General features: G+C 31.4%; 1 protein-coding gene across 1 annotated transcript; it reads right to left on the bottom strand.

The window, feature by feature from the left end:
• Positions 1-2,512: 2,512 nt before the first annotated feature.
• LOC108547829 (uncharacterized) lies at positions 2,513-4,839 on the bottom strand. The gene is made up of 4 exons (XM_017900507.1): positions 4,818-4,839; positions 3,804-3,879; positions 3,319-3,442; positions 2,513-2,575 (listed from the first exon to the last, which is right to left on the bottom strand). Exons 1-4 carry the CDS (start codon positions 4,837-4,839, stop codon positions 2,513-2,515), a joined length of 285 nt encoding a protein of 94 aa, XP_017755996.1.
• Positions 4,840-15,295: the final 10,456 nt, after the last annotated feature.

The raw sequence follows: 15,295 nt of genomic DNA, 5'->3' as shown, positions 1-15,295 counted from the left end.
AAATGATCGAATTATAAAGTCTATATGTAAGTACAAGTACGCACGTAGAAGTTATGCTTCATTAAGTTCCAAAATAATAAAAATATTTCCAGTTTTTTGAGGTTAGAATATTATATTTGTGTGATACGTTAGAAGATTTAATTTCTCCTATTTTTATCACAATCAAATTCTCAGAATTTATTACTCTGTTGAAATCAAGTATCAAAAATTGGTCATTCAAAAGCAAAATAGATCTATAGATGTCTTGTACACACCTGTAAAGAAATTATTGTTACCATGTTATATCTTTCTTTGAACTATTTTACTTGAAACTAAATTTCTGTATTCCTACAACTTCTGTAAGCAACATTTTGATTTATTATTTGAAATAACGAAGATATTTCAGACATAACTCGTGGTACATCCTGTATATCAAAAGTACTATGCATTGTTGCAGACAAGTCCGCTGAGCAAAACATAGGACCGAATCTCAACTAACCCTTTGTAACGTCACCACAGAAGAAGAGTAAACATGCTTTATTATATAACACCGTGTGACAAAGGAAGCGAACAAAACAATCGAAACAAAGTGAGGCAGACGCAAGAAATAAATGCAACAACGTAGACTTATCCCTAAAGCATTAACTTCAGATTCTTCTGATAAATGTTCATTTCCGAATTTTATTTAACTATACTTATATTTCATACGCGTATTAAATGTGTTCAATATATATAAAGTAAAAGTGAAAATCATGTTTTGCTCATGCAGTATTACTCTCATATTTGTAGGCTTGCAATGTATTATTCGAGTATAGAAATTTTACGGATATCTTACGCCTATGTTAACGTATAACGTTACCGAACCTGAATGTAGTGATTTTGGTAGTCTCATAGAAGAAAGGGGATTACAAGCGAGCATGTGGACGGAGTGTGGGGTATAAAAAGGTATAAAAGGTTGTGATTCAGCGTTGCTGAGACAAAGGATGGAAAGAAAGCAAGTAGAGATAAATCGGCACCTATATCTGAAATCTTTAAAAAATTCATAGATAATCACAAAGATAATTATTCACTCTACAGTTATACCACGGTAGATTAAAACGGCTGCGTTTCGAGGAAGGTGCAGTTTTCGCGTTTATATAAAAAGCAAGCCACAGTGATTCCACAACTCACTACTTGCTCAATGCTTTTGTTTATATTGGAAAGTATATAAATAGCCGTAATACAGAAACTCTATCGATACCAACGTTGACAGCTATGGATCTAGTTACTCTGATTGTAGGAAGTAATAGGAATTGTGTTACGAATGAAATTTGTATAAATTACTTGTAAAATTCTACTTAACTAGATGAAGAAAAGTGTCATCTATAATATATGAATGACAGGGCCTGAGTGGAAGCATGCCCGTCACCCAAAATATGTGTCATGCAGATGCGCAGTAGTCAGGAATCTACGAAACAAGAATGTATAACGAACACTGACAAACAACATGAAAGTCACTAAAATATTATATTTAGAAACACTAATTAGGGCTGATCTCAGCGGCACTGCTATGCCGAGTCAACCCACGGTGGCGTAAGAGCAAGCTCTACATTGCCTCCTTTTCTCAAAAATCAGTTTAATATTCTGACTCCCAAATTAGGAGTATACCAGATATTAAGCTGATAAGAACAGATACTACACTTTGATCTTAGCTTATACAAGCCGAGAAGCGATAAATTCAACAGACAGAAGTCGCCTTCATATACCCCAAAGCGTTCGTTTTCACTTGCGAGAAAGAATGAAGTCTGCTCGTCGACGCTAGGTGTCTCTACTGTATCGCTACGCACATTTTCTGCGTACAATTCACGCACATGTTGTGTTACATATGTACATATTGCGCAATTAAAAATCAAAAACAAATTATAGAAAACAAAATTTCGTAAAAGAAGGTTATATTAACAACTTCATTTTGTTAACAAACGAATATGTTAAAAATAAATATGAGAATATACAAGTCTCAAATACTCAAACGCTTTTCTTTCACACGTCCAATATTCGGAACTATTAATCATCACTTGCATCTTTATCACGCTATGGAATATACTTTTCACTCGCACAACACAAATTCTATGTAGTTTAGTTGTTTAGATCATTTTCTCGTTTTCGATATTTTTTCTTTATTTTTTCATTCTTTCATTATTATTCAAACATTCATTGTGCATCATTGTTCCTATTCTACTTTCATTCTTTATTCAAAGTAAAATTAATATAATTAATATTTATTTTATATTAAAAATTAGTAGTATCTCATAATAAGTTTTGATTATTCTGAACGAATTTCAAAATTAAATTTAAAAATATTAAAGCTTATTTGACATAAATACAAACTTCATCTGTAACGTTTTAAATTAATTAGTTAAACATAGATAAGAAAATAATGTTTATTGTATGGAAGGAATATACACGAGTTACTGTTTCAATTCAAATTTATATAATGAGTTTATAAAACTGTAGCGGTGATTACCTGATACCTGTAGCTATGTATTTAAAAAGATCATCTGTGATTTATGTCCCAGTAGTGTTCACCATAGCTGCCATCTATATTTCCCCATTTAACCTGTACAAATATTAATTATTCGATAATGAACTTTAATAATTATTAATAGTTATTATTTACAAGCAGCAATAAACATATACAATGTATATAATGATAATATTATTAACGTACAATATTATATTATGTTAATACAGTTTGTATTAATTATATTAATATGTAATACATATCTATAGTCAGGGCCGGCGTGACCTTTTGCGGGGCCAGGTTCAAAAATTTTGCGGAGCCAGAATATACAGTTAAATCTGATGTGGTATCGGTAATAGTATGGTAATAGTAAAGTTAATCAAAATCGGTGTTTTCTAATTGAGTGATTTCCTTAACACCTAATATCTTCCACACCAGTGTTGCAGTCGTATCAACCTTTGATGTCAACGTTTAATGTCAACGTTTAGAACACGCTGCAACGAAATATTTGAATGCAAAATGAGAGAAAAAATCTTGCACTCGTGTCAGTGTACGGCAAGCTGTACCATATCCAATTAATCCATAATCGATTAATGGATTATGCGATTGTATTTTCTACACACACCCGAATATTCAATCTACTATACAGGGTGTCTTACAAAATGACTGATGAACGTGCTGAACTTGCCTCGCTTCGGCCCTGTCTATAGTATCAATATTATAATTGTATATTATACTTATTTTATTTATATTAATATTACATAATAATATATATAGTGATAACTGAATTAATAACTACCTTTGAGGCCGGTAGCCTAAATTTAATGGTTTTATAATACCTTTCCACGATGGCGGTTATTCATTAGATCCTTTTCTTCGAATCTTTGTTCCCACTGAACTGGATTTTCGCAGACATATCCAAACTGTAATTTATCCCCCTTCTGATGTTCCGTAAAAATATCTCTGGAAATATTTTAATGCTTATTTTATATATTAACTCTATACTGTATTATACGTTATTAAACAAATTTTTTAATATTTATAATACTAATCATGTTAATTTGTGCAGAAACATAATATTAAACCTGAAGTAAAATAAGCTTTATACAAAATAAAAAATTTAAAAATTTACTTATTGTTATTTTGTGGTCAAAAATTTATTTCCTGATTCCTTGTTTGTAATTGCAAACGTAATAAATATAAATAATTTGACGAGGTAACACGAGCAAGCTTTTTAAAAACTTTGAACTTTTCTTAATTCGTATGAATTTATTTAAATCTTTCTTTTTACAGTGGATATTTCATTAAATATTTCAATACTTACTGAAATAGCTGTTTCTTTATCGCAATTCCCCCAAAGTCGTCATCAGTTGACTTTCTTCTTAATCTCTCAATTATATCTGCAAATTTATAATTTCCTTTCAATAAAATTTATCAAATTAGAAATTTCGAAAGTTTAAATGAATTGTTTTTGTTTATCAAGATGGAGCAACAATTTTTAATTCGAAACATCTTAATTTTTACTATGTTTTGTCCTTCTTTATAAAATTCTTATTTCTAATTTTATTCTTAAATAATAGTTTATTTATTCATCACGATTTACTTAAAAAATCATAATACTGAATTATGCTAAAGTAGTAATCAAAATATTTAATATTATCATATATGTATATTTTCAAACGAATTATCTGAATGATAAAACAACTGGAAATTGTATTATTTTTATATGAATACCTTTATAAGGCGAACTTTTATTTAGAATTTATTCAGAGTCTAAACAATTTCATAAATACAATAAACTTTTACCTAATTTAATTTTTCTTTTTATAACTAAGCTGTTCCAAAAAATATAAATATATTTTAAGAGTCCAATTTATTTCAACGAAATAGTTAATGAAAAATATAAAATGTAGATATCTCTCAAATGATGTCAATACTTTATGAAAAGTTCATACACAATTATAAAGTAATTTTTAAATAATAAGTAATATTTATAAATAAAAATATAATTAATTTAAGTAATAATTTAAGTATAACTTAAGTAATTTAAATTTCGAATATTTGATATTAGCTTATTAATAATTAATTACATAAAACTCGAATGCTAAAAAGTACATCTACGTTCTAAGAGAATAAAATTATTAAGTGAAGCATATAATAAATGTACTAAGATTATAATACTATCATTTTAATAATTAGAATAATATTGTAAATACGATTCTTTATAATTTGTTCTTTAATTAACATCAAGTAATTTGGGACGTTTCAATGTCCCATCACGTATGGTTATACGTTTCAAATAAATGGTTCGTATCGAAAGAGAAATTCAGTGGATTACCTGGGAAAAGTTCCTTTCTCATGGCACTTATAGTAACAAGAAAAGTGATAAGAAAATATAAACGAAAAAGTTGAAACATATTGCAATGGTTGAATGTTACTGATCCTAGACTAAGAGATAATGTATTACCGATCAGGTTTCGAATCGAACTGATGCATTCTTTGAAAACCGTTCATCATTCTGTCACTAACCATTCGGCTGTTCTATGCTCTGATTGCGTTGACACTATTCGACTATGTGAAAGTTCGTGCAGTGGGTACTGAGATGTTATGCCATATTGTCATTTTAGGAAATATAGTTCAGGAAATATTATACAAAGTGCCCAGCGATACAATCAATACTATTCTCGAATATTTTGCAGATTATTGACACAAATTTGATTAAAAATTTACTTTAGTAATCTTGCAAAAAGGGGGACGTTAAAAAAGGGTCATTTTTGGTATCGCCTGGAAATGAAAAGTTCCTTCGGGACTTTTAGAGCATCTTCAAAGGAACAAAATATTCCTTTATCACTGTCCCGAAAAACAATAGGAAAGTTGTGAAAAGTATGTGAAAATGAGACCGATCAAATACAGTGTGTCCCAGCAATGGCACTACAACCGAAAAAGGAGTAATTCTACGTACAAAAACGAATAAAAGAAGAAGAATACAATTTTTTTATTCGAAGCTTCGTTTTCGAGAAAATCGACTTTGAGTATTCACCGAGTGCACGTGCACTTAACTATGTCTTGAATGGATAGACCATCAATACATCAGCATCAGTGATACAACTGAGCATAGGGTGAGATTCTACATGAAAAACTAAATCGAAAATAAAGAATGAAATTTTTTCATTCGAAGCTACATTGTCAAGAAAATCGACTTTGAATATGAATCCCTTTGAGCAGGATCTGTTACATTATTATAAAATTAAAACCAAAAGTAATGTTTATAGCATATCATCGTTAGGAATGGAGGAAATTTTATTAACGACAAACCACACAGGAAAAGAGAGCACAATACGAATTTTAAAAATTTTTCATGAATCTTTTGCGAATAGAACATGATTGTATAATAACTTCTTTTTATGGTAGGATGCAACAAGAAATAGCATAACCAGTAATACGTAACCACGTTTTGGAAAGTACAGAAAAACCTACATAAAAATGTTTATACCCACAGAGAGCTCTTAAAATTGTAAAAATATTTGAAATAAAATAAATGCAATAAATAGTAACGATCTTCCTCGGTATTTTTATTTCGAATTCTTGTTCTCAAAGAATATGAATACAGTCATATAAACATATATAGTCTGTCAAATTAAAGTGTGCTCGGCATAAATCATTGAAATATTAATTTATTCAAGTTTTAAAATAAGTACGTATATTCTGTATGCTTTGAACTAGGATGCAATTATATTAATTATGTGTCCAGTTGCCAGCAACATCGATAACGTATCGACATCTCCGAAGCATACTTTTCACCAAGCTTATGGCATTTTCTTGTGGTAAAGATTTCTGTTATATTTCAAGTAAGTCTTTCTTTTTGTTACAAACTTACATTCGAACTATAAGAGGAATAACGTGGCCAAATATGTACCAGATCTTTTACAGTGACACTCCAAACCGACTACTAGCACAAGAATGGAAATTTTGGGATGATTGGTAATATTTATATGCCAATTAGGAAGTAAGTGGGGTTGTCTAGAGATCTAAGGTTAAGAGAGGATGATGTAAAAAAGGTTGGGGTTGGAGTGAGTAAATAGTGTATATACATTTATCTATATAGTATTTATCTATATAAATAAATACAAATCTGACTAAACAGTCATGTAACACCTCTAAATGCATCGAATTTGTCGTATAAACTGCTTTGCTATAATACGAACTTGTTGCAGTTCCGATCATACATCAAGATCAGTGTCAATACTTTGTCGGTAATGTCGTGAGTGACACGGATGTGGTAAGACAGCTGTAGAGTCCCCAGAAACTGAATACACGATAGTTACATACGTTCCAGTCGACTTGACAGGTGTATCTGAACAGGCAGATCAGCACAAACATGAAGAACAAAACTATGCAAAACTATGCAATTGTTCCACCTGTACAGGTGGCCGAAGTAAATACGAAAATTCATTCCATTTGTCTGAGCAGCTACACCTGTAATGTCTATAATATTTATTTAACAGTAAAATTAGGTGTAAATATAACGTAAATAATAGAAACAAATAAATATTGGAGATAATAAAGAATAAAATAAAATGTGCTTGAATGGAAATGACTGTATAGCTGCGTGTGTAATAAAGTCAATGGTGCCAACTGTAATGATTGATCAAAGGTAAGGCTGGAAATTGCAACTTTTAGCGATTGCACGATTAAGCCCCAACGCCACGACAAGGTAAATGTATATGAGGGGAAAACAACAGCATAGAATAACAATAATACGTTTTACTCACATTGGTTCGACGACACTCACAAGGAGAGTGCAAGTCCTTCGGGTCACCGATTTGGTTGAAACTTTGCAGGTTTGTAGATATCGTCATGCAGATTAAGAAAATATATCATTATAGCGGCAACTACTCAATAATTTTTAAGATATTTACGATTAAAGTTTTATTACTTCCTTAATTAAAAATTTATTTCTACCACTTCGCAAGTAGAGTCGTGGGCTCTGTCGAATTAGCTCTATCTAATCGAGGTTCGATTCCCATCCATAATTTTGGTAGTTTTTTCAATCGATGTTTATTTTGTGTTCATTTTTCATCTATGAAAACATTGTAAATAAACAATTGTAAATAAAATTTCTTAATAAAAAAATTTATTTTTTACGCTTTCTTATGTAAGTATATATTTATTCCAAAATAATAAGAATATTATACAAGAAAAATACTTTTCTATAGTAATCTTATTTACTAATCTTGTTTACTACAGGAAATACAAAACCTATCGCTCATGTAAGTATTAATTATTAAATTAAACATCCTATAAGAATGTTGCCTATAATTCCAACTTTGCTGTGCAGCTATAAATTTTCATGAATTAATTACAAAAACTTGGCAATTTATTAATTTTCTACTGTCGAATTGATTTCTAGTATCCAGTTCGAATACAAATTTTACCGCCTGCGATCAGCGCCATCTATGATGTTGGAATAGTTTCTCAAATAGTTGACTAACTCTGATTACGTGCACCTAATATATTTTAATTTATTTTAATAAATAAAATCATAAAGTTTTCTACATTCTTTAATTAATTCAGCTGAAACCGCGGGTTTAATTAGACAATCAGCATTCATTTCTTTACCGGGCAGACGACAAATATGCAAAGGTACGCTTTTACAACGCAGTTATAAAATTTCATAAATTAAACACAGAAATTGAGCGACTTGTTAATTTTTCTCCAAGTGAACAGGAGAGTGCATGGAAAATGAGACAAAATTGCAAACAAATACCGGAAGCATTATTGTATCCATGCAGATATGCCTGCATCACGCCAAAAAATGTAAGTCTTTGTATTAACATAACCTTCAGTTGTAATTAAATAGTGAAAGTTATGTGCCATTGTTTTTCCACCTTTTATTAGTGATAGCAGAGCTTGGTTGTGAAAAGATAATATTCTGTTAAAATAATCAGGCACATGCAACAGTAGAAAAATATTGGAATCATGGAATATCACCAGCATGGAGCCATGAGATGTCAAGAATTATATTTTATAGCAAGAAAAAATTGAAGCAGCAATATGAATATGTTATGATACGTCTATTGGATTCTAGGTTGGCTAACGATATAACATACAAGATAGAAATCTTTGATGGTCAAATCAAAATTCAAAAAATGGAGATGGCCTAGGCATACAAAAAGGAATGAAATTAATTTAGTGGTTCGAATGAAAGCAGTGAGAAGAGGAAACGCATATTATGTCGAATAAAGAAACAAGAAATGGGTAACATATGTATCAACAAAGAAGGATGTGAGGCATCGACATGCAAATATAAGGATCATTAAAGAGCTGGAGAATGAGCACTTGGTAATAGTTATAAAAGTTAAAGATAAATTGAATATAGAGTGTAATTGTTACGTTAAGGCATAAATGTGTAAAAGGAAGTTGGAACCTACAAAAGTCAGGAATAATGGGGCTGTGGCACGTGAAATCGATTGGGCCATTAAAGCCAATGTGAAAAGGAGGTAAAAGGTACGTCTTACCTGCTGATGATTATTCGAGAAAAGAACTATTATTGAAATATTATTGACAAAGAATTTTTTTTATTATAGGAGACTTATAAACATGAGTAATATTTATATGCAAGAGTCAGCCACTAAAGGTAAAGTAATAAGTATTAGTTAACAATATTTCAATGGATTGTATATCTGTGTTTAAAAATTTAAATGCAGTTTAAAATTTATACAATATTTACTTTCTAAATTTCTATATTAATATATCAAATAATTTCTAATTTGAATTACAATAATAAATAATAAATTGCAATAAATTTTATTTCAAAAATATTTTACATTAAACAAACTAATATATTTGTTATAACTAGGTTGTAATGAAAACAACTGTTGCTGTTATTGAGTCAGCATTATGGGCCAAAGAAACTCCAAAGACATGTAGAAATTTCATACAATTATGTATGGACGGTTATTGAGATGACACTACATTTCATGGAATTATCAAAGAATTCATAACACAAGGTGGTGATCCCACAGATACAGGAGAAGGTGGTAAAATATATGGAGAACCATTTAAGGTGAGACTATATTTAAAAATAAAATGAATTGCTTTTTTATTGAAAAATAATTATTGGATATATGTGTTTTAGGACAAATTTTATACAAGATTATGTTTTCGTCCATGAGTTTTAATTGCTATGGCTTATGCTGGAAAAGATGACAATAGTTCCCAATTCTTCTTTATTTTTAGTTCTACACCAGAATTGCAGAATAAACATACAATCTTTGGTAAAGTTACTGGAGAATCTATATATAACATGTTTAAACGTGAAGAAGCACTTGTCGATGAGGTAAATTTAACGTTTACAAGAAAATAGAACAAGAATTGATATCAGTATAATATTTCCTCCTTTTTTGTAGAATGATGGACTACTTTATCCTCCAAGATTGATAAAAACTAAAATATTGAACAATCCATTTTCTGTTATTATATCAAGAATAATAGTACAGAAAAGTGCAGAAGTAAAGGACAGTTCAAAAACTAAAACAGCAGTGGTAAAGTAAAAATCATATATGTTTGCAGAATTTAGGCCTGATAGTATTATTCTTTGTAATGAAAAATTTTGTTACAGAGACTTCAATCTTTTATCATTTGGTAAAGAAGCAGAGGAAGATGATGAAGAATCTGTGATATTAAATAAAAAGTTTAGTGGTAAGGGCAAATCAGATCATGATCATTTAACTGATCCAAAATAAAGCTCACAACCAGCTGTTGAACCACCTGGACCTCCAAATAAGAAAAGGAAAAAAGTCTGTAATAGCGATTGGGAAAGTGATGATGAAGTAAAAACTTAAGAAGAATTAGAAGTTATAAATAAAGAGAAAGAGTTAGTTTATTGTTTACATTATAACTATGTTATAGAAGGTAGAATTTTTCATTGACTGTCTTATATTTATATTTTCCAAGTAATGAAGGAAAGGATAAAAAATAAATTGAGAGATATAAAAAAAGAAACGAAGAATTATGTTGTTAATAATTAACGTGTATATGTGAAACTTCCAAAGTGAATAAAAGGTACATAAATATATAACCATCGTAGTTTCATTTTCTTTTTACCAAGAGCAAAATCACTCGCTTTCATCTGTGACTTAATGTTCGTCTATAATTAATTCAACAACTTTTGTAATTGCATCGTGAAGACACAGCCTCAGCGAGCCTTCTAATATAAGTCTGGATATGAATTCATTGTTATTTAATTCATTATTGGTGATTATTGCATAGAGTGCTTGAACCATTGCCGAAGATAGTAATGGTTTGTCTTTCCATTAGTATAATGGAATAGCTAATAATTTCAGTTCATAAATTAATTATAGAAATTTGGAATTTTTCGCAACAGAAATATATCTATATTTGCATCATTGACGTTATTAAATATAAGAGGCATCGTTTGATATTTTACATCGATACTTTATCACATAGCTATTTCAAAGATGCAACATTTTCCCGCTACAAAAATACCTAGCACATCCGGCTGCAGCCAACTTCCAGTTGGCGGCAAGCGGGCATAACAGTAACATCGTGCAATATTCTCCCGCGTCAAAATAAAACATTAAATCTCAGAACGTTTCGTGAAGTAGTGATATCGCTGATTGACGTCTTAATTACTTTATGAAGTTCAGGATTACTAACTGTGAACATTTCTACGGTGGTAATATACTACATGTGAAAAAAAGTTATGTTACATAGTGTAAATCGTATAACGATACACGTGGGAAATAAAGTGGCGTGAGTGCCGTATCCTATGATACTACCGCATTGTCCGTTATTATCGGCTATAGAAGATTCTAGATTTCGACAGTTCGTTGGAATATTTGATCAACATTACTCTGAATAGACAGCTTTTTAATAGTTATTTCAATTTTTCTTCGATCTTGACATTCCATTGCAACATAGTTATGTATTATCTCTTTTACATTCTAAATTTTAATTTTAGATTAGAATATTTCATAACTACTGCATAGAATAGGCTGCTCTCGAACCAGTAGGGCAATTATATTACAATTGAAGGTGCATATATGTACCAAAGTAACAGAAAAGCAGGTGCCTGTGAAATCGTTCTACACAGAATACTTTATTCGCCTATATTTCTGAAATTAGGCTTCTCGGTTAGATTTTCTCGGCATAACAGCGTAGAGTAATTTTTCCCTTAACGGAATCGGATATTTTTTTTCGGTTCCGAGCGTGCGTTTTCGAGAAATAGTGCCGAAAGTGTCAGTGGATCTCAGATCGTGCCGCGCAATTTACTTTTTTGGCCTCTATCTTTTGAATTAGGCTTTTTGAATCGGATTTTTCCACTGATTCGCGTAGAGTGATTCTTTCCTTAACGGGATTGGATATTTTTTTTCGGTTCCGAGCGTGCGTTTTCGAGAAATAGTGCCGAAAGTGTCAGTGGATCTCAGATCGTGCCGCGCAATTTACTTTTTTGGCCTCTATCTTTTGAATTAGGCTTTTTGAATCGGATGTTTCCACTGATTCGCATAGAGTGATTCTTTCCTTAACGGGATTGGATATTTTTTTTCGGTTTCGATTGTGCGTTTTCCTAAAATAGTGTCGAATGTGTCAGCGGCTATCAGAGCGTACGACGCAATTTACTTTTTTGGCTTCTATCTTTTGAATTAGGCTTTTTGAACCGGATTCTTTCACATATTCGCGTAGAGTGATTCTTTCCTTAACGGGATTGGATATTTTTTTCCGGTTTCGAGTGTGCGTTTTTCTAAAATAGTGCCGAATGTGTCAGTGGCTGACAGATTGTGTGACGCAATTTACTTTTTTGCCTTATATCTTTTGAATTAGGCTTTTTGAATCGGATGTTTCCACTGATTCGCGTAGAGTGACTCTTCCCTTAACGGGATTGGATATTTTTTTTCGGTTTTGAGCGTGCGTGTTTTTAAAATAGTGCCGAATGTGTCAGTGGCTGTCAGATCGTACGACGCAATTTACTTTTTTGGCTTCTATTTCCGAAATTAGGCCTTTTGATTAGGTTTGTTTTATATATTAGTGTAGAGTGGAATTTTCTGTAACGGGATTGGATATTCTTTTTCGGTTTCGAGCGTGTGTTTTTCTAAAATAGTGCCGAATGTGTCAGTGGCCGTGAAATCGTACTGCGCAATAGACTTTTTTAGCTTCTATTTCCGAAATTAGGCCTTTTGATTAGGTTTGTTTTATATATTAGTGTAGAGTGGAATTTTCTGTAACGGGATTGGATATTCTTTTTCGGTTTCGAGCGTGTGTTTTTCTAAAATAGTGCCGAATGTGTCAGTGACTGTCAGATCGTACGACGCAATTTACTTTTTTGGCTTCTATCTTTTGAATTAGGCTTTTTGAATCGGATGTTTCCAGTGATTCGCGTAGAGTGATTTTTTCCTTAACGGGATTGAATATTTTTTTTCGGTTTCGAGCTTCCATTTTCGAAAAATAGTGCGGAATGTGTCAGTGGCCGTGAAATCGTACTGCGCAATAGAATTTTTTGGCTTCTATTTCCGAAATTAGGCTTTTTGATTAAGTTTGTTTTATATATTAGTGTAGAGTGGAATTTTCTGTCATGGGATTGGATATTTTTTTTCGGCTTCGAAAGTGCGTTTTCGAACAAGAGTGCCGAATGTGTTAGTGGCTGTGAAATCGTGCTGCGTAATAATGCAATTTCTTTTCTATTTCTGTAATTGGTCTTCTTGATTAGGTTTGTGCTATATATCAGTGTAGAGTGGAATTTTCTTTAATGATATTGAATATTTTTTTTTCAGTTTTGAGTATGCGTTTTCGAAAAATAGTGCCGAATATGTCAGTAGCCGTGAAATCGTACGCGTTATAGACATTTTTGACATCTATCTTCGAAATTGGGCTTTTTGATTAGGTTTGTTCTATACATCAGTGTAGAGTGGAATTTTCTCTAACTGAATTGAATACTCTTTTTCCGTTCGTTTTAGATTACGTTCCTGTGGTCGCTGTTTAATTGCTATGGCTAATGCTGGAGAAGATAACAGTGATTCCGAATTCTTCTTTACTCTTGGTTCTCAATTAGATATGCAGAATAAACGTTCAACTTTTGGTTATGTTACTGAAGAAACTATATATGACATGCTTGAACTTGAAGAAGCACTTGTAGATGTGGTAAATTTAATGTTTATAAGAAAATGTATCAAGAATTGATATAATATAAATATAATATTTCCTCTTTTTTGTAGACTGATAGACCACTTTATCCTCCAAGTTTGATAAAAACTATAATATTGTACAACCCATTTTCTGATAATGTTCCAAGAATAATAGTACAGGAAAGTGAAAAGGTAAAGGACAGTTCAAAAACGAAAAAAGTAGCAGTAAAGTAAAAATCACATATGTTTGCAGAATTTGGCCCTGATAGTATTATTCTTTGCAATGAAAAATTTTGTTACAGAGATTTCAATCTTTTATCATTTGGTGAAGCAGCAGAGGAAGATGAAGAAGAATCTGCGAAATTAAATAAAGAGATTAGTGGTAAGAGCAAATCAGCTCATGACCGTTTAACTGATCCAAAATTAGCTCGCAACAAACTGTTGAACCACCTGGACTTACAAATAAAAGAAGGACGGAAGATCGCAGTAGCTATTGAGAAAGCGACGATGAAGTAAAAGCTCGAGAAGAATTAGAAGTTGTAAAGAAAGAGAAAGAGTTAGTTTATTGTTTATATTATAACTATGTTATAGAAAGTAGGAATTTTTATTGACTGTCTCTTATATTTATATTTTCAGAGCAATGAAGGAAAGGATAAAAAATACATTGAGAGATACAAAAAAGGAACCGAAGAAAGTTACAAAATTATAAAATAGATGGTGTTGAAGATGATAAGGATATAAAGGAAAATGAATAGGGAATAAAAAATTCCTTATTAGGTTTAGCACAGGAGAAAGCCGAGGAAATGCACGACAAGAAATGTTAAGAATTATTAGGATAACTCATGCATTTGAATAGAATCATTTATCATATATTTCTAAATATTGTACTTATATATATGGTCATTGTAATGATAATTATTACGTGATGTGTATTACGAAACATCTTTTCCTCTTAACGGTGAATCTACTCAGATTCTAATGTCTATATGTCATTGTTTATTTTGTCGTTAACAATTAACGTGTATATGTAAAATTTTCAAAGTGAATAAGAAGTATCTAAACATATAACCATCGCAGTTTCATTTTCTTTTTACCAAGAATAAAATCACGAATTTTCATCTGTGACTTCATGTACGACGGGCTATTAAGAGAGTGAGAAAAAGGATGAAAATTGTGTTATACTTATTTATGTCCTTTTATTGTTTTGTTTCTCCCGCCTAACGGGTCACGTGGTTTTTAAATCGGCAGTTTCGATCAGCGCCATCTATGATTTGGGCTCAAAAAGCACGAAAGTGATAGGAATACAGAATAGGCAAGGAGGTCGTCTATGAGCTTGTCACGTGGTAGGCAAGGACAGGGTGGGGATAGAGTAGGATGGAATGGCCCCGGCAGAGAAGAATTATTAATTACTCAATTTCCGTGAACAATTTGTGAACTTTTATAATTTTTTCGCAAAGCTGGAATTTCAGGCTACATTCCTATTTAACTTTCGTAAAGAATTTAACTCTAAATTGTTAGTTATTAATTTTTGCTTTATGGCGTCTATGATTTCGTAACGACGACCATCACGATCTTCCGCGAACATATTTAATACTCTCCGAAACTAGAATCAAAATGTGAACAAAAGTGATATGAGAAGATTCGCAAGAACATTGTCTTTATAATGAGTGCATAA

The sequence above is a fragment of the Eufriesea mexicana genome, unplaced genomic scaffold, assembly GCF_001483705.2.
Source record: "Eufriesea mexicana isolate 0111107269 unplaced genomic scaffold, ASM148370v2 scaffold1303, whole genome shotgun sequence".
Classification (NCBI taxonomy): Eukaryota; Metazoa; Arthropoda; class Insecta; order Hymenoptera; family Apidae; genus Eufriesea; species Eufriesea mexicana.
Note: the sequence above shows the minus strand (reverse complement) of the source record. Positions and strands in the feature narration are given on the sequence as shown.